This window comes from Rhinolophus ferrumequinum, chromosome 21 (genome assembly GCF_004115265.2).
Source record: "Rhinolophus ferrumequinum isolate MPI-CBG mRhiFer1 chromosome 21, mRhiFer1_v1.p, whole genome shotgun sequence".
Classification (NCBI taxonomy): domain Eukaryota; kingdom Metazoa; phylum Chordata; class Mammalia; order Chiroptera; family Rhinolophidae; genus Rhinolophus; species Rhinolophus ferrumequinum.
Window position 1 is genome coordinate 44,342,098 of NC_046304.1, and position 20,683 is coordinate 44,362,780.

At 38.1% G+C, this 20,683-nt stretch overlaps 1 protein-coding gene across 1 annotated transcript; it reads left to right on the forward strand.

The window, feature by feature from the left end:
- The first annotated feature begins 5,015 nt into the window (after positions 1-5,015).
- Positions 5,016-15,032, forward strand: APOH (apolipoprotein H). Its single transcript, XM_033091426.1, has 8 exons — positions 5,016-5,152; positions 5,587-5,763; positions 7,006-7,102; positions 8,017-8,093; positions 9,927-10,115; positions 12,377-12,556; positions 13,256-13,453; positions 14,862-15,032. The coding sequence occupies exons 1-8, from the start codon at positions 5,089-5,091 to the stop codon at positions 14,939-14,941; spliced, it is 1,062 nt and encodes a 353-aa protein (XP_032947317.1). The 5' UTR covers positions 5,016-5,088; the 3' UTR covers positions 14,942-15,032.
- Positions 15,033-20,683: the final 5,651 nt, after the last annotated feature.

Sequence of the window (20,683 nt, forward strand, 5' to 3'; positions counted from 1 at the left end):
ATCACATGGTACTAAAGTGACACGAAACAATAAATCACATAATGGAAGGAGAACGGCTGCATCTCATCTTAAGTCTCATCATAAAGCTTTTTCATTAGACCCATGTGTGTTTTTACAAGAGTTCTATGGTCGGAACATCTTATAATTCTCAGACACATTCAAGAGGCAAAGTGCTCAGGACTAATAATACTTGTCATGTATTAATTGTGCACTTTAGCATCTATTATCTTAGTATTTCATTATGCACAAGGGAAAATTTTACTAGCCAAAAAGAAACAACGCCCAGGCCGCAAACACTCATGATTCTCCCTAAAAGCTGTCCAACTAAGTCTGATTTAGTTGTTTCTTCGTTTTCCTGTTACTTTGTCTTTGCATCATTGTCCAAGAGCTCAGTATTAAGTAGCTGGTAAATAGGAGCTGGGTGTCAATAATTCAATATACAGAGGGTGCCAAAAAAATGAATACCCATTTTAAGAAAGGAAAACTGTATTAAAATTGTAATACTCAATATATACAGATAACAAAAGATGAATACAAGTCACATTTGACTTCTGCAATGACAAGAGGTGCTCAAAATGGTTACCATCAGCGTCCAGACACTTCTGATTACGGTGAACTACTGCTTGAGCAACGTTGACCAAAGTGTCCACTTGTATACATTTTTTTTGGCAGATATATACAGATATATACATATATATGTATATATATATATACATATATATACAAACTTAAAGTTGGTAAAACTTTATGCATTACATTGATTTGTAGGGGTGATGCAAATAAAAGTTCAGACCTCATATGGTCCAGTTTAAGAATAATATCTCAGTAAGAGTACTCTCAAGGAAGCCACAGAAGGGCACACATTCTTTTGTTGTTGTTATATTTTCAAAGAATTTCAAATTTCAAACATACCTAAAATGTCCAAGAACAGAATAAAAACCTTCTATGTACTTTTTACCCAGAAACCCCATTCCAGTTTCCCCAAATATCTGCTCTGGCTCTTACAGCACGCGGATCACACGGTCCATCCACTTACCGCGCTGCTTACGCTCCCTTGGGCTTCCTTTGCCTTTCTGAAGATTACAGGGTAGTCATTTTGCACAATGTCCTTCAACTTGGGTGTGTGCAATACTTCCTCATGACACACCCAGATTATTGTGTTTGGGGCAGGAATATCTCAGAGGGGATGCTGTGTTCTTCTCATTGCATCCCACTGTGGGGGGACACATGTCAATTTGTCCCATTAATGGTGGAATTAATTTTGATTATTTGATTAAGATGGTGTCTGCCAAGTTCTTCCACTAGAAATTCCTTTTTTTCCCCTTTGTAATAAATAATTGTTTTATGTGGAAACACTTTAAAGGTCATATGATCATCTCATTTCTTATCCCACTTATCTCACATCTCCTAGTTTTAGCATCCATTCCAGTATTTCTTTCCAGAATGTTTCTATGATGATTTCCAAATTGCAATTTTCTGATTCCAATGTTCCTCCTATATTAATTAATTGGCAATTCTACTTAAAGGAATAACTTTCTTATCTTCCTATATATTTGTTTTTTTAAATGTGATTTTATGTATTTTTAATTAAATGTATTGGGGTGACAATGGTTAGTAAAATTACATTAGGTTTCAAGTATACAATTCTGTAATATGTCATCTATATATCACATTGTGTGATCACCACTCAGAGTCAGTTTTCCTTCCATCACTATATATTTGACTCCTTTTAACCTCTTCTACCACCCTCCCCCAACCCTCTGGTAACCACTAAACTATTGTCTGTGTCTACGAGTTTTGTTTCTTTTGTCTTGTTCCTTTGTCGCTTTCAGTTTTATATCCCACATATCAGTGAAGTCATATGGTTCTTGACTTTTTCTGTCTGACTTATTTCGCTTAGTATAATAATCTCAAGATCCATCCATGTGGTCACAAAGGGCAATATTTCATCTTTTATCATGGCAGAGTCGTATTCCACTGTGTATACGTGTATAGACTACATCTTTATCCAATAATCTATTGAAGGACATTTTGTTTTTTTCATCATGTCTTGGCCACCATAAATAAAGCTGCAATTAACATTGGAGTTCATATGCCTTTATGGATAAATGTTTTCAGATTTTTGGAGTATATACCCAGGAGAGGGATTACTCGGTCATATGGTAATTCTATTCTTAATTTGTTGAGGAACCTCCACACTGCTTTCTACAGCGGCTGCACCAGTCTGCATTCCCACCAACAGTGTATAAGGGTTCCTTTTTCTCCACAGCCTCTCCAACACTTGTTATTATTTGTCTTGTTGATGATAGCCATTCTAACTGGGGTGAGGTGATATCTCATTGTGATTTTTATTTGTATTTCTCTGATGATTAGTGATATAAATATTTGTTAATATGTTTATTGCTCTGAATGTGAACTCACTGATTCCTGTATTAGTAAATGGATTATAACACGTTACTGTCATTACTTACTTTGGCACTCACATTCTCCCATGTTTGACTAGTGAGAGCCCCTTCAAATGACTTTTGGGTCCTTTTAACATGTTCTCTATCATTCTCTGAGCATTATCTGAGTTGTCCTTCATGACATGTTGTTCCAGGCTTACCTTGCACTTCCCTGCCCCTGGAATCAGCCAATTTTCCGAGGAGACTTGGTGTCTTTCAGTGGAGAGTTGTATTTAGAAACCAAGATCTAAATACGAGTATTGCCATTCGTAGGCTATCTTAGGAATTATATGTACATACAGGCACACATACATACATAGGCACACTTTTATATCTATAATTTTTTCTGTACCTGTCTCTATATGTAAAAAATTTACACTGATACCTCCAGTTCCAATCAACACCACAATGTTCATTCTAGCTTCCCTCCTTCCCATGTTGCTACTTCTCTTCATCAGTAAGAATCCTGACTTTCATGATCATAAACGTATTTTCTTATTTTTGCTGAATCCCTTGTATGTAGTGAATCCTGTGACAGCACCGGGTTGCTATTCTCATAAGGGTCACCAGGACCGCTCCACTCAGGTCTACTCCATGACTTTTGGACAGAATTAGGAAGGAAGGAAGGACGGAAGGAAAGAAGGAAGGAAGGAAGGAAGGAATTGATTTTAAATTGAGGTATAATTAACATACATTAAAATACGCAGATCTTAAATGTTTGGTTGGGTAAGTTTGGACAATTGCATGTCCCCAAGGAACAACCCCCTAAAATAAAATATAGAATATTTTCCCCCCAGCCCCAGAAAATTCCTTCAGGTGAGGGAGTACATCCATCAGCAAGCATCATGAAAAACCCTTCTCCCCATTGTGCTCCTGTCAATGTCTATCACTCAGGTTGCAGCTGCTGTCAAAATGTTCTCAATCTCAAACTTCTCAAAGTTTCTTTTCCTGATGCCCAGCCTGCTTGGTTTCTCTCTGTCTTGCTCCATCTACCCAGAGCTTTATTATATAGGACACCTCGGCCCTTCTTCACTAGTGTCTCTCTTCTCCACAGTAAAGCCAAGCCTGGGAGCAATCTAGCAAACAAGAATCCTTCCCCTTAGAAGGGGAAGGTGGAGAGAGAGAGAGAGAGAGAGAGAGAGAGAGAGAGAGAGAGAGAGAGAGAGAGAGAGAGAGAAAGAGAGAGAGAGAGAGAAGATTGTGATTTAATTACAAAAGGGGAAGGGCCACCATTATTTTATATTAATGGCAGTCCATTTTCTTCTTATCAAGCAACACAATCTTCATTAGAAGCACAGTTTAAGAATCAGTGCCTGACAAGAACATTCCTTAAACTGATGTTGTCTCAAGGAACTTTAGACATGTGGCTATAAACCAAGACCACCCCAATGAGAACAAGCAAAGCCTATTTATTTAGAGATTTGTATAGCAACGGAGTCAGCCATCATCATTCGTGTTTGGTAGAGAGTGAAAGTCAGAGGAGTGGGAAAACTTATCAGTGGGCAAAAGGGGAAAGTTTCACGGATGCCCTGGTTGGAGCTTGTTGGTATTGGGAAGTGGGAGGTGGACAAACGAGAAGTCTGGCCTCCTATGTGATGGGTTAGAAGGACATATTTGGCTTTTTCTAGTTGGTCCTAAATTGGGCCGATTGCTACAGAGATTGTGATGTGGCTTCTGGGACTGGTTGCTTCAGCGATTATGGATCAGAGTTCTATTTTTATATATTCTCTGGCCATTGTCCATTTGTATATTCAGTTCCTTAGAGCAAATGAAATATAGGAGAACTATAAATCATGACGGGTCCCCTCTGAACCTTCTCAAGCAACATCATCAGCATTGGCCATTCTCTCCTCCTACTCAACTCCTTTTATTCTTTGAGTCCCCATCAACTTTCCAGTTCCTAAAACAGGACTAGAAATCTGTCTAGACAGATCTAAGACGTATTAAGAATGGATGAGCAGGATTTTGTGTTGATTTGATATGAGCAGATTGAGGATTCAAGGATAACTTTAAGGTCGTAACTGGAGCTACCAGGAGGATCTTGTTACTAAGTGCAGGTAAAAGAGGAGTTGGAAGAGATAATTACCGTGTGAGAGGAGAGGATGAGCTCAGTTTTTCGGCATTTTAGTTTTAGATGCCTCTGTGAAGATGTTCTTTAGAGTCATACACCTGGGAGCTGGAATATCATTTTAGAGTTGTGGAGACTGAAACCCAGAAAGTAAGAGATGCTCCTAAGTTTATATGCCAGGGCGGTGGGTGGAGCAGGCACGTCAGTCTTTTGGTGATCCAACCACTAGATACATCAAACAAAGGATGGAGAAAGAGAGGTCTGAACTGGAGACCCGGCAATCTGGGAATCATCGGGATTCCGTCAGAGCCAATAATGAACTGTTTTGTGCCTTTAACATAAATGTTCTGAAGACAGAAACCGTCTCTAAAAGATTTCGCAACAGATTCGCAGAAGTGAAAGTAAATGGTTAAAGAATGTAGGCCTCAGCGTTCCTTTCAAATCATGATACTTTATCTTCTATTTACAGAGATAAAAGTACACAAAAAATGGTTAATGTTTAAGCACTTTCAGAGTTGCATCTCTCTTTTTGGTAGAGGAAAGCCACTTTGGCAGTGCCACTGAGAATCATCCACAATGATTTCTCCAGGGCTCATCTTCTTCTTGAGTTTTCTCTGCCATGTCACTATTGCTGGACGGAGTGAGTATTCTTCACTTTTGCAAAAATAATTGATATATCCGACCCCCTGCTATATGCCAGGGACCACTAATGATAACTTAAATTCTCTTTAGGGTGGATGCTGGAGAGGCTAGATTGATACCTGTTCTTTAATATTGCAATGCTTAAAACTCCTCCATAAGACAGTCAGCCAGTTTAAGCCTCCTCCTTAGAAGGCTTAAACCTCCTCCTTAGAAGGCTTAAAAGTGTGCTGACCTGTAAAATGGAGATAACAACAGTACACTTCAATGGGTTGTTAAGGCGATTAGGTGAGAGATATGGCATGTATGAAGTATTTGGCACAGGACTTGGTAGAGTTATCATTGGCAGCATTGAGTAGTTATTATTTCCATGTTAGCTGAACTTAAAAATGAAAATATAGATTTCTTAACCAACTGCTTTGTGCTCTGTTTCAGCCTGTCCCAAGCCAAATGATTTACCATTTGCCAAAGTTGTTCCCTTAAAAACATCCTACGAACCAGGGGAGGAGATACTGTACTCCTGCCTTCCGGGCTATGTGTCCCGGGGAGGGATGAGACGGTTTACCTGCCCTCTCTCAGGATTTTGGCCCATCAACACGCTGAAATGTATACGTAAGTCAGTACCTTCTCGCATATTCTCTCCCCTCATTTAGATTCTGGACCTGCTCTGGGGGCAGAAGGCCGGCAGAGCTGCAGAGTGGAGGGCTGTGAAGAAATAAGAGGGTCTGGAGCTCCATGAGAGAAAAGACTAAGGGCAGTAGATGCTATTTAGAGAAGAGGAGACGAGCTTAGCCTGGGAGTAGGGGAGAAGTAAAAAAGAGACCTGGGATGACAAAAGGGAAATATTGTGGAAGTGAAAAGAGAAGTGCAGATACTCTGCAATTGAAACAGATGCCAAAGAGACATTTGAAAAAATAAAACATGAGGAATCTTCATATCTTTGGACTTTGCCTCAAAACGAGAGCAGATTTAATAGTTACTAAAATGACAATAAATTTCATCTAAATTGTGTATGTATTACATGTTATATTTTAAATAAAATATAGATATATTATATTAAGTGAGTAATATAATATAAATTACATACATATATCTCATAATCGATTTACGGTAAATGACTATTATATTTTTATTCATTCCTCAGAGCATGGCTCGATGATATCATGCTGGCATTATTTTTTACAATATTGAGTAATCAATCAGACAATTTCTAGCAACTTTATGTAGAAGTTAAGCACTAAAAATAACTATATGACCTATCTGGAACTGGTTGTTTTGGTCATATGGACATGACTTTTGTGAAAATTACATACTTTCATACAAGTGATTTTAATATACTTTTTGATTCAAAAAGACCAACCATACTTTTTAATGAAAAACCACTATGACATCATTAGGGAATTTTTTTCTTTAAATCAGCCATAACTCTGGAACACTAACGATTTCATTTTTCAAGTTATTTTCCATATTTTTGTGTATTTTTGTGTTGTAGCAGAGAGCAGATACCGTAGTGTATTTTTCTATTTTCATCAGCCTATCAGAAACATTGACTATGTGTCTATCGTCTTCATAATCAATATTTTATTGTCTGCATTATAGCTCAGCTGTCGATTTACCATCATTCATTAAAATAACACCCTGATAGTGAACATTTAGACTGTTCGATTTTTGTTCTTAGAGGTAGCAGTGTAATGAACACAGTAGCGCATATATCATTTGACTTATTTTAGTTATTTGCTCAGAATAGTTACCTGGAGAGTTAATCGGATCAAAGGATCAAAATGAGTTTATATATTTTTATTTTAATAGGAAAGTCTATAAGTAGATATTTACCTTTCTATCTTTAAATCACAGCCAGAGTATGTCCTTTTGCTGGAATCTTAGAAAATGGAGCTGTCCGCTATACAACCTTTGAATATCCAAACACAATCAGTTTTTCGTGTAAAACCGGGTAAGGACTTCCAGATGGCTGAGTGGATGCAGCACATTTCTATGCCCTTAAACTAAATATGAAGACTGGTCCACAGTTTCTTTCTAGCCTTTAGGCTGGACTTGCTGAATACAAATCACTGAATACAGATACACAGTGGTGTTGACGTGGGGTAAGGAGTGGAGAATATCACCGGTGACACTGGTGATAGCATGTTGGCTGTCCATTAGAGTGAAATTTTACTGAAGGTCTTTGTTTGGGATTGGAGATGAAAAGATACTCTGTGTGAAAAAGAAATGCAGTTCTTTCATCTGAAACACTTATTTACTGATGGGTCTGATGACGAATGATATTGAAAACCTTGGCTTTAAGGACAGAATGTTATGTTTTTCCATGGAAATAGACTGCATTGTTTTTTGTTTGTTTGTTTTCAAAATTTGTTTAAATTTTTCCTTACAGTTGCTATACAATATTTTATCAGTTTCAGGTGTACAGCGTAGTGATTAGACATTTATATAATTTACGAAGTGATCCCTCCAACGATAGACTACATTGTTTTTACACATTCATGTCAGGAGGCTCTCAGGAAATAGATAGTAGAGATTACTCAGTTTGATTTACTTTTGTGATCCTGAAAAAGAAATGGTTCTTTGCTTTACGTAAGAAGCAGTCAATTTAGCCAGCTGGTTAGAGATGAGGAATTTGGGGGTTTGGCTTCTACACCTACCACTTATGGAACCCTCTCGCTCTTTAGCAAATCACCTGCAACATTAGGCTGAGAGACTTGATGAGCCCTACCTGAGTGTTAGGCTGCTCAGGAAAACAACATTATACAATGGGAAAGAAGTCGATAGTTTAATCTAAAGCAATGTACAGGGGAGAAGACACTTGAGATGCTCTTGATGGATTATTTTCCTGGTGGATGGATTTTGCAGGTTTTATCTGGATGGAGCTGATTCTGCTAAATGCACTGAGGAAGGAAAATGGAGCCCGGATCTTCCTGTCTGTGCTCGTGAGTCTGTGGGTCGCAGTTACGGGGAAGGTGACCAGTTCGTTAGCTTGGGACTTTCCTGGTTTTAACACTAGTTCCCTACACCCGAAACCCTTCAGTCTCAGTTCCATGAGATGGTTAGTCTCCCTTATGGAGAATTTTCATCCTGATAACATCTTACTCTGGAGGGTGACACAACCACTGTGGAGTGACAGAAAGGAAGCATTCTACTCATGAATGCATTTTGTATCCTCCACCTGATGGAGGGATTTCTGGGTTAATTAATTCCAACACTCTCACAGTGTTTTGGCAGGGGCTTGGATATGTGTGACGTTGGTCCACCAGGGACGGCCACCATTTGACTAGAAGAACTTCTGGGAACAGTGGGACCTTCTTCCCCCTGTGGAACCTCATTCATTTATTCACTCATTCATGTATTCAGTAAATATGTAGTGAGGGCCAAATATGTGCCACATCCTGTTCTCAGCACTGAGTCTACAAAGCTAAGGGAGACTGAGCTCTGCCCTCAGCAAGTGAGTCTAATGATGAAGGAGACAAAAGATGTCACCTTCACGGTAAGCTGTGAGCCCATCGAAGGGCCTTGCGTCCTAAAAGCTGATGGAGTTTCCTCCAAAGGCACTGGTGATATATTCAGGGGACACGCAATTAAACAGTCAGGGTAAGTTCTGGGCTTTGCTTATATAGGGAGGGACACTTCTATATTCCGCAGCTTGTGATTTATGTAAGTCTAATCTTTGATCAGGAGGCCCAGGCATTATAATAACAATTACAGATTTTTAACATTTCAGTGAGATCTGTCCTAGCAAAAGCAAATAGAAACATAAAGCAATTTCAAATAAACACTAGTTGAAGAAAAACTGAACTACCAAAAAAAGTTTTGAGGGATACATTGAGTTTTTTACTCAGCAGTAGGAATCACCATGGTTCCTATAAATCGTTTCCCATTTTAGGCAGATTTATATCTATTGTGTAGTCACTGTTTTCTTTTTAGTTACAAGCAGATAGATGACTTTAGCTTCAATCTGATCTATAATAAATGAATGCTTCCCATACTTTAATGTACATATGAATCACCTGGACAACTTGTTAAAATGTGGATTCTGATTTGTGGATCTGGTGTGGGGCTGAGCTTCTGCATTTCTAACAGGCCCCAAGGCAATGCTCTCATTTCTGGTCTGTGGATCACACTGTGAGCAGCAAGGCGCTCAATAATTCAAGTTAAATCACATTTTGGCTTGCACTAACTTCCATTATGTTAGTGTAACTTTTCCTGGACTTGTTAAAACTCCCTATTAGTCAGGTCAGGAAGACAACCTATACCATGTCTCTGTGTAAAGCTCCTTGGATAAGCTCCATACATACAAAGTGCAAATGCAGGAGGTATTTAATAGGAACAAACAAACCTGAACTAGCCGTGGAACTCAGATGTCACAAATGACTTTATACCAAGTTGGTGTCATCAGCGATAATTGCCAGATGATCCCTCAGCAATGTCTTCCACCAATTCTGACTTCCAGAAACATCTTCCAAGGTAGCATTTGGATCAACAGTTTTATGGATATCTAATCATTGTGTTATTGTAAAAGGCAAAATAGCAGTGGTAAGACTTAAATTTACTTCATTTTTCAGTTTTTTCACTGGTTCAGACATTTGATTTTTAAATCATATTTTCTTATTTGGCTTCTACAATTGACTGTTTTTACCCAGACATTCAATCACATTTTGCATTTTCTCAAGTTAATTTTCAGGTATTTTTTTTCCTTTCTGGAAAGAGTATACATATTTAAAAGACTCAACTATTTTCATAAAACTGACAGCTCTTTCTTTTTCCAGCTATAACCTGCCCTCCACCATCCATACCTAAGTTTGCAGAACTCAGTGTTTATAAGCCACTGGCTGGGAATAACACCCTCTATGGAGACAATGCAGTCCTTAAATGCTTGCCACAATATGCCATGTTTGGAAATGATACCATTACATGCACAGCACATGGAAATTGGACTGAATTACCAGAATGCAGGGGTAAGTATAATGGTAAGGAAAAATAATTATGATAGTGCAATTCTCATTTTTGAAAACGATTGAAAATTCTGAAATTACAGATATCTATTGAATGATTTAAAACAAGTGTTTTTGTTTCGTTTTGTTTTGTTTTTTACATGGGGAAACTATCAGTAATAATACCTAGCACTTTTGGGGGTACTTAACTCTGGGCCGGGCACTAGTCTCCTGCTATATATGTGTCACCTCATTTAATTCTCCCAAACCCTAAGCAGTGGGTACTTTTGTTCAACCCTTCACCTAGATGTATCGGCTATCAACATGTTGTGACATTTGCATTCTCCCCACCCCCTCTCTCCAGATACTTTTTCCCTAAACCATCTGAAAATAAGGTGTACGCATCTTGACACTTACCCATTATACTTCAGCACAAATGTCCTATGAACAAAGGACATTCTCCTATATTGTCACTGTACTGAAGACGTTTAACATGTTTTGAATTACTAACAATAATAATTTAAACAATTGTAATATAAACAATTAAAAACATGTATTTCATATGCAAATTTTTCCAATTAACCCAGGAGTATCCCTTATACATGTGTTTTATGTGAGATCTAATCAACAATCACACATTCTGTTTAGTTGTCATGGCTCTTTAGTCTCCTTTAATTAAGAATGATCTCCTGTCTTTTTAGTTGTCTTTCATTGACATTGTTGAAGAGTACAGGCTAGTTGTCTTGTAAAATGTTCCGTAATCTGAATTTGGTTACTTCTTTACTCATGATTAGATTCAAGTTATATAATTTTGTTAAGAATACATGCCATCACACATAATATCAGTCCACTACTGGTCATGCTTAGTTTGATCCCTTGGTCACGTGGGGTGTGACAGATCTTTTCTTAGTAAAGGACCTCTTTCTCTTTGGAAGTAGTGAGCAACCTGTGGGTGATACCTGGCAATTGTGTGAATATCCAGTCTCTAGCAGTCATTTTACCATCTGCTGGCAATCCTTGACTCAGTCGATTACAACATTGGTGGCTGCAAAATGATGACTTTCTAATTCTATCTTTTCTTGTATATTTATTAGCTGACATTCTTCTACAGAGAAGAGCTTTTCTTCCATGGACTATTTCTTTTCATATTACTATAGACTCATAGATTTCATTGAATATGTGGAAGAGTTAAAATTGAATCAAGTAATCCAACTCTGAAACTTGTCTTCTTTATAAAATTATTAAAAAAATTTTTTTTTTTTACTTTTCAATTACGGTTGAATATTATATTAGTTACAGGTATACAGGATAGTGGTTAGACATTTATATAACTTACGAAGTGATCCCCCCAATAAGTCTAGTACCCACCTGACACCCTACATAATTGTTACAATATTATTGACTATATTCCCTATGCTGTACTTTACGTCCTTGTGACTGTTTTTAATAACTGCCAATTTGGGCATCTTAATCCCTTCACTATTTTCACTCCCCAACCCCCTTCTCATCTGAAAAACATCAATTTGTTCTTAGTATCTATGAGTTCGTTTCTGGTTCATGTGTTCATTTAGTTTGTTTTTTAGATCCCACATATAAGTGCAATCATATAGTATTTGTCTGACTTATTTCACTAAGCATAATTGAAGTCTCTCCTCAAACTACCTCATTAAACTACCTCCTAAGAGCTCTGTGCTCCTGGCTCCAGCTCTGCTTCTTGTACCGGAGTAAATAAGGATATGGGTTTGGGACCTTACTGTTGAGGATCTTAAATTAAGAAAGCCAGGAAGCAGCATCATTTTTCTCCTTCATAGTTCATGGTGGCTTCTTGTATAGTCTGAAAACAATCATAAGACTTAGACTTAACATTAAATAGCCAAATAATGGTGTGCTCATGCGCATGGAAGAAGTCTTTGTGTTCTAATTTCATGGTTTGTTAATTAAAAGAGACAGACTTTTATTTTTCTTCTTTCAAACCCACCATCTTAGGTTGCATGGAGATGAAATTTGCAACAAGTATTACCTTACGAGTATGTGAAAGCCCAAAGGACTTGGGAACTTGTTAATTTACTTTCAGAGTGGGATTGTTTCTTTTTTAATATCCAGAGTCCTAGGAGTATAAGAGAAGGGGGACAGAATTAAGCACCTACAAAGGTACCAAAAACTTGCATTCCAATTGCAGGCACACCAAGTGCTTCAGTGGTGTAAGGGAGACTAGAATGTAACTATTTCATAACTATTGGACAACACCACTGTTTATACTATGTCTTATTGAATAAATTTTTTAGAAGTAAAATGCCCTTTCCCGTCAAGACCAGACAATGGATTTGTGAACTATCCTGCAAAAGAAGTACTTTATTACAAGGACAAAGCTACATACGGCTGCCATGATACATTTGTCTTGGATGGCCCAGAGGAAGTAGAATGTAATAAATTTGGACTTTGGTCTGCACAGCCAAGTTGTAAAGGTATGAACTATGGGTGAGGTCTGAAAACGACTCTGAATTTGTCCAGTGGATCACCTTTACTTGCCATTTTCTTGTTCCCATCATTTTCCACTTGTTGCTCAGCCTTGCTTCACTGCTATTGGCATGTGAAAGACTTTAGGACTCGTATGTGCATGGGGAAGCTTCATGCTTAGCAAGCTTGTTTGAAGTTAAACTGTATGAAATAAACAGGTCCTTTGTAAGCATTGATAATATGCCTGAAGATTCTGTGGGCTTCCTAGAACTGCTTTTTAAGTCTTTGCCTGTGAGCATCTGTTTCTGCTTCGTTCTAGTCAAGACTCATCTCACTGTTGTAAAAACCAACCACATATTCAAGCTACAAAGAGTTCAAAGAGATGGGGCTTACATGAAGGGGCAGTCTCTGGTAGAAGTTCTTTTTCACTGAAGACTAGAATCGGATGCTTCTGTTCTGACCTTCTTATGTGGCTACTGTTGGGGAAGAAAAGGCTGTCTTGGAATCCATGACTAATGGTTCTCTTGATAAAGAACTGCTATTAGCAATGATACTGATGGTACTCACTCACTATATACAGTCTTGGAATCTTCGTGTCTTGAGCAATTTGTTTCAAGTGCCCTCATCCACTGGTTCAAATGCTACATTCTCTGTAAGAAAGACTAGCGGTTCTCCTAAGTCTTGACTACAAATATTATCTCTTTCAGCATCTTGCAAAGTTTCTGTTAAAAAAGCTACGGTGCTATATGAAGGAGAGAGAGTAAAATTCCAAGAAAAATTTAAGAATGGAATGCTGCATGGCCAAAAAGTTTCTTTCTTCTGCAAAAATAAAGAAAAGAAGTGTAGCTATACAGAGGAGGCTCAGTGCTTAGATGGCACCTTTGAAATCCCCAAATGCTTCAAGGGTAAGTCAAACACTGCAACTTTTAGCTAGGACTTCCATTTGCCCTTCGCCTTGATCAGTACTTTTCTTACGTAATGACTATGAGAAGCCATGTCAGTTTGGCCACTGGACTCTTAAAAAGAGGAGGCAGGAGGAATCACGAGATGAAGCAGTAAGCTGCAGTTTCTCCACTTGCATAAACATTTTCTTTTTCAATTTTTTTCCTTTAAAACTCAGGGTTGTGGTTTTATTGATGAATGTGGAGGTGAAGTATGCCATCTTGTGTAATTCCAAATTAAGCTTGAATAATAATAATAATAATAATAATAATAATAATAATAATAATAATAATAATAAATGGAATGTTGAATAGTGATAATATTTACCACCTCTTGGTCCCAAATTATGAAGAATTCACCCCAAATTACAAAGTAGCTCTTGGCAATAATAATTGGTTTATAGATCATCTAACAGTTTTTTTTCTTCCTTTAAGCAATTCCCAGAATTTGAAAAGTATCCTCTAGGGCAAAATATTCATTAGAGCAAAATATTTTAAGGAAGATAATCACGTTTGTGTGAGATACAGAAGTTTACAATGGCCAGTGTTTACAGCTGCCAGCCTTTCAAGGTTTCATGTTTAGGGTGTAAATATCTTTGTTGATATGAAGGAAATGCCGGCAGAAGCTGAAACTGTTGTTGGCTCTAGGTTTAGAAATGCTCCAAGAATGTTGACAGCCTTATGTCAGCTGATGAGGACAGAGTTGGGAGCAGATGTAAAGAAGAGAGGGGTCTGAGAAGTGGCCAGCCAGTGAGAGAGAGGGAATGATAACTTGTAAATAATAGCTATCTCCTAGGTTTGATCATTAGAAATATTACATATGACATGGAGTAAGTGCTCAACCAGTGACAGTTACTAGGATTATAATTACAAATAGTTTAAAATGCACTGCATAAATTGTTATTGTTATCTCACCAGCACAGCCCTGGTGACATGTTAAATACCAATATTGACGAAGCACCATAAGCCTGGTACAAATCAGTAGAAGAAGTATTAGAAAAGGATAATTAAAAGGAAACCAAATGGAGCTTTGTTGACGTATTTCTTCAGGCTAGTCTCCCTTGCAGTCTTCAGACAGATGCCGCGCTGTTAGTGCACTGGGGAATAAATAAAGTGCTGAGACGGTTACTTATTTCTTTAAATCTTGCTTGTCAGAGCTATATAGAACCTTCTATTTTCTCTCTTGAAAATGAGTGCCTTATTATATCCCCGATGCTTCCGTGTGTCATGTAAACCTCACACTAAGTGGTTTCATTCATATAATTCAATTTCTATTTGTAGATTTAAATGTATTTGATTCCTCTTTAGCTATTTCACAAATTTAAGAAATGATTGTTTCCCTGAGAATGTTTATCTTTTTCTCCCCACACAGAACACAGTTCTTTGGCTTTCTGGAAAACCGATGCCTCAGATGTAAAGCCATGCGAGGCTGATGCTCAGATTCAAAAGTAAATGTCGTACTTGCGTCCGTGTTTGTCCAAAGAACCTAACGGAAGTGGAAAAATAAAGTGACTGAATCTATGCCTCAGCCATTGCAATGTTACCCCTCATTGTGGCTTACTCTTAGTTATATTATATGATGTTTCAAATAGCCCAGTATTTGAAACATCATCGTTTCATGGTTGTGAAGTGGAAAGTGTAAGCACTTTCTGGGTAACTCAGTTCTCCTCTCCTTAATTCTACTCTCAAATGCTTTCACCTAAAATGACTGCAATGCAGTGTTTTTCATATTATCGTCCACAGACTCCCAAATCAGTAACACCTGGTACATACTACAAAGAAAAAAATGCTAATTTCGAAGGATGGCCCCCAAATCTGCCTTTATGACAGAGTCCCCAGATAATTCTTTGTATTCTCAAATTGAGAATCATGGCCATGAAGGAATAAGCATGAACTTCCAGGTCAATAGAACTGAATATGAACCCTTGATGTTTTGTTTACAAAATGCCTAAAAATATCTTTCCTTACCCACTAAAATTCCTTGATATATCATGACATCGGTCCTTTGTTTATATTCAATTCCCTTGCCCTTTTCTCCTTTTGTAGTACATGCTCACAAAACCCACCCCAGGCTCTGGTGGCCTTCCCTATGCCTGTTCATAGCAGCTGAATATTGCTGGAAAAAAGAGAAAAACTCACAATCATGATAATAGGTCCCACTTTCAATTCATGGACACAAACCTTATGTAAGCCCTCAGCTCTGCCTGGAAATCGTACCGTATTTCTCTTGTGTGTTCACTCTCCTACTCGGCAAGATAGCTGTTTCTTTGCTCAACCCTCCTCAAGCCACCTTCCGTCTCTTCACTCTCAGCTGAGACCCTGCTCCTTATTTCACTGGGAAAATAGAAAACACCCTTTTTTTTTTATCTTCTGGTTACCAAATGCATCACCTTATCAGTATCTGTACCGGGTACTCTGCTCTCCAACTTGTTATGATGGAGGAACTCTGAGATCCCATCTCTTTCTCCCCCCACCCTCTTGCTGTGTATTGGGGGTTGGGTTTGAAGAAGGTGTGATGTCTCCTCTTTCTAAACCTAATGCCCTATTTCAGGATTTTGCTGAACAAAAGAGCCATCTACTCTGGCTTTCCACCCTTAGCACCAAGCTTTAGAACCACTGTTTTCTTTAACTTGTCACATATTCATTTTACAATTATCCTCCCGCTCATCCCACCTAAGAGCTCTGGGAATGGAAAGAGGGCAGTAAAGGTTTATAGCATCTCCCTCTGCCCCATACATAATTGCTGGGTTTGCTCCAGAAAAGGAGATAATGTATTTTTCTATTATCCTGCTTTTGTTGCAAAGCCCTTCATAATTAATTTTATAGTATCAAAATTTATATATATATATATGGGCAAATTTTTAAATTGCTCACTTTGTCTCAGCTCCCTTGGGAAGGAACCGACAGGGCTGGTCACAGGTAGAGCAGTGAGGGTACCTAATGAAGATTTCCTTTAGCTTCTGATGGGTGTTTACTGGCAGCCTCTCAGTCCTGAGCTTCAAGGACTTTTGCTCAACCTTTGAGGCACTGTCTGTTAAAGCTCCCGCTTCTTTCACAATTGTTGTTAGCTACTTGGAGCAATGAAGATATATCAACCCAGGATTTCTGAAGTCCTGGAACCCAGCTCACATCCAATGAAGGAACATACTTTATGTTTTTTTTCAAATTTACCTATTTATTACCTATGAACTATTGTAGGCCTATAACCAGTAGGGCATGGGATCAGTCAGAATGGATTGCCATCCTGGACTGGGGTTAGGGAGTGGGGGTCAGGGCTGGAATTCGTGATGTACCGGGCATCACCCTTTTGTTGCTAGACTGTGGGAAAGTGGGGGAGGGGCTCTCATGGAAAGACCTGGTGGCCTCTCGTGGTTGGCACTCAGAGCACTTGGGCAACAGCTATTTACCAACTGATATAAAAGCTTTTCAATATTTTAACGTACTGTCTGCGTTGTCATGACTGCTTTCAAGAATTTGGGACAACTTAATGTTGAAAGGATGTAAACAACATAAAAATAAATCATGCACACCAAAAACAAAACAAAACACACAGATTTTGTATTTTTTTGTTACAATATTTTAAGGCGATTTTTTAAAACAGTTTTAGATTTACAACAACATTGAGAGAAAGGTGCAGAGATTTCATGTGTGAGTATACTCCCTGCCCCCACACTTGCATAGCCTGCCCCATTATCAATGTCACTTATCAGGGTGGTATATTTTTTACCAAAGATAAACCTACATGGACACATCATAATCACCCCAAATCCATAGTTTACTTTATGGTTCATTCTTGGTGTTTTACATTCTATGGATTTGGACAAATGTATAATGATATTTGTGTACCGTGTTTCCCTGAAAAATCAGGCCTAACCGGGAAATAAGCCCCAGCATGATTTTTCAGGATGACATCCCCTGAGCATTAGCCCTAATGCGTCTTTTGAAGCAAAACTCTATATAAAACTCGGTCTTATTTTTGGGGAAACACGGTATATCCATTATATTATATAGAGTATTTTCATTGCCTTAAAACTCCTCTGTGCTCTGCCTGTCCTTATACCCCTACCTCCACAACTACTGATCTTTTTATTGTCTCCATAGATTTGCCTTTTCCAGAATGTCATATAGTCATATAGAAATGTCATATAGAAATCCAGAATGTCATATAGAAATCGTACAGCATGCAACATTTTCAGATTAGCTTCCTTCCTCCATAATAAACCTTCACGTTTCCTCCATGTTTTCTCATGGTTTGATAGTTCATTTCTTAGTGAGGAATAATATTCCATTGTCTGGATGTACCAGTTTATTCCGTATCCTTTTACCTACTGAAGGACACCTTGGTTGCTTCAAACTTTGGCAATTATGAATAAAGCTGCTATCAACACCCATGTGCAGAGTTTCGTGTGAACGTAAGTTTCATCTCATTTGAATAAATACCAAGGAGTGCAATTGCTGGATTGTATGGGAAGAGTAGGTTTGTTTGTTTGTTTTTATTGCGATATAATTGACATAGAGCAATGCATTAGTTTCAGGTGTACAACATAATGATTTGAGATATGCATATATTGCAAAATGATCACTACAATAAGTCTAGTTAACATCCATCACCACACATAGTTACACAATTTTTTTCTTGTGATGAGAACTTTTAAGATTTACTCTCTTAGCAACGTTCAAATATACAGTACAGGATTATGAATTATAGTCACCATGCCAGGACTGATTTATTTTATAACTGGAAGTTTGTACCTTTTGACCATTTTCACCCATTTCGCCCAGAGTAGGTTTAGTTTTGTAAGAAACCTCCAAATTCTTCCAAAGTGGCTGTACCATTTTGTATTCCCACCGACAATGAATGAGAAATTTTTTGCTCCATATCTTTGCCAGATTTGTTGTCAGTGTTCTGGATTGTGGCCATTCTAATGGGTGTATAGTGGTATTTTATTGTTTTAATTTGAATTTCCCTGATGACATATGATATGGAACATCTTTTCATATGCGTATTTGCCATCTATGTATCTTTTTTGATGAGGTGTCTGTTCAGATCTTTGGCCTATTTTAAAAATCAGGTTGCTTACTTCCTTATTGTTAAGTTTTAGGAGTTCTTCGTATATTTTGAATAGCAGTCCTTTATCAGGTATGTCTTTTGCAAATATTTTCTCCCAGTCTGTGGCTTGTCTTCTCATTCTTTTTGATACTGTCTTTTGCAGAGCAGAAGTTTTTAATTTGAATGAGGTCTAGCTTATCAATGATTACTTTCATGGATCTTGTCTTTGGCGTTGTATCTAAAAAGGCTTTGCCATATTCAAGATCATCTAGATTTTCTCCTATGTTATCTTCTAGGAGTTTTATAGTTTCATGTTTTACATTTAGGTCTATGATCCATTTTAAGTTAATATTTTGTGAAGAGTGTAAGGTCTGTGTCTAGATTCTTTTTTTTGTTTGTTTTTGCATGTGAATGTTCAGTTGTTCCACCACCATTTATTGAAAAAGACGATCTGTTTCATTACATTACTTTTGCTCCTTTATCAAAGATCAATTGACTATATTTACAGGAGTTTATTTCTGGGTTTTCTATTCTGCTCCATTGGTCTATTTGTTGTTTTGCCAATACCACACCATCTTGATTACTGTAGCTTTATGTCCGTTGTTTGGAAATATTGGGTGTTCACAGTGCTAAAAGCTCCCAAGCCAACTCTCCTATTTTAAACTTACAGTACCTCTCTGCCATCCTCCTGCTCCACCCCACCTATTCCACAGAGAAGCTTCTGGAATATGGCAAATTTGTTGAAGATGTCTTTTTGCACCATTTTGTTCATTGGAAGACATATCTCACTGCTGGATAGGCTTGGATCTATGAAAAACTAATCAGAGTAGACTTTAGAGCTTAGGCCATAGTACTGATTCCTCTAATTTAATGATTTTCACAGAAAGAAAAATCAGCTATTTTTGCAACCTGAAGAGGCAGTGTGGATTAGAGGAGGCCATCAGTAGAAACCACCCAGTGGCAACCCCACTGTTTAATGATTATGTGGTCCATTTAGTCCCAGAAGTAGACTCTCTTTTCCAAATGTTTTCTTCTTAAATGCTTAGATCACCAGGTTGCCTTTCATCAAAATTCAGCTAAACCCTCCCTAGCCACAGCATGTGGCCATCTCCCCTGCGAGCTGATAGTCCAGAAAGCACTACCTTCCTTTTCTCACAGGCAGCTCACTGAAGAAAGGCTGAAAACTGTAACCACAGGTTGCTGATTATCATTCTATATTTTAGCACGGCTGAAGTTCATCTTCCCAGCTTATGTTATGTTACTTAACTAGCACCCCAGTGAGCCCTGTAAGCTGCATATGTTCAATGAGACCTTCTTCCAAGACAAGCAGGTTCCTGAATGTGCTTTCTTCTCTTGGATTATGGCAGGATGGGTTTCTAAACACAAAGGTGTCCATGTTTTAACTTGTCTCTCATGCTATAACATACTTCTGCAAGAAGTTCATCGTACAGAAAATGACTTCTGTCATTTGTAAGACAGTGACCAATCTTCTAATATATGGGGTTCTCATTTCTGAACCCCCCAACTCAAAAATAAATATTCATCAGTGAAATTTCCCACCGACTAGCCTGCAGATTATTTCCCACCTTCATCCCTAAATAAAATATTAAAAAGATAAAAGAAAGAAAGAAAAGGAAAGAAAGCAGCTTGGGATATGTGCATATGTGTAAATGTCTGTGTGTGTGAGTGTGTGTGGTTGGTGTGCATATGTGTGAGTGTTTATCCCTCGTGTGTTTATGTGAGTGCACATGTTGTTTGTGTGTGTGAGCTCTTTATGTGCGTGAATGTATGGTGTGTGTGTGTGTGTGTGTGTGTGTGTGTGTGTGTGTGTGGCATAACTAGTTCTTTGTGTGCTAATGCTGCCTCCTAGTGGCACCTATTACTCATAAAACAATTGGAAATGAAAAGAAGACGATATTGAAGTTTCCATCGTGTCAAGAACCGGGTAAAATTTTCCATATACACATAGGAGCTCACCTTCGTTAATTGTGTCTTCCCAATCATGCCATAAGAAGGGTAAACAAACCAAAGCTCAGGGAAATTATGTAACTTGGTTTACCTGGGTCACGAAGCTAATCAGTGACAGGACCAGATGTCTAAACTTCAGAACTATGTCTTTTCTGTCAGTCTTAGACTGTGAAGCA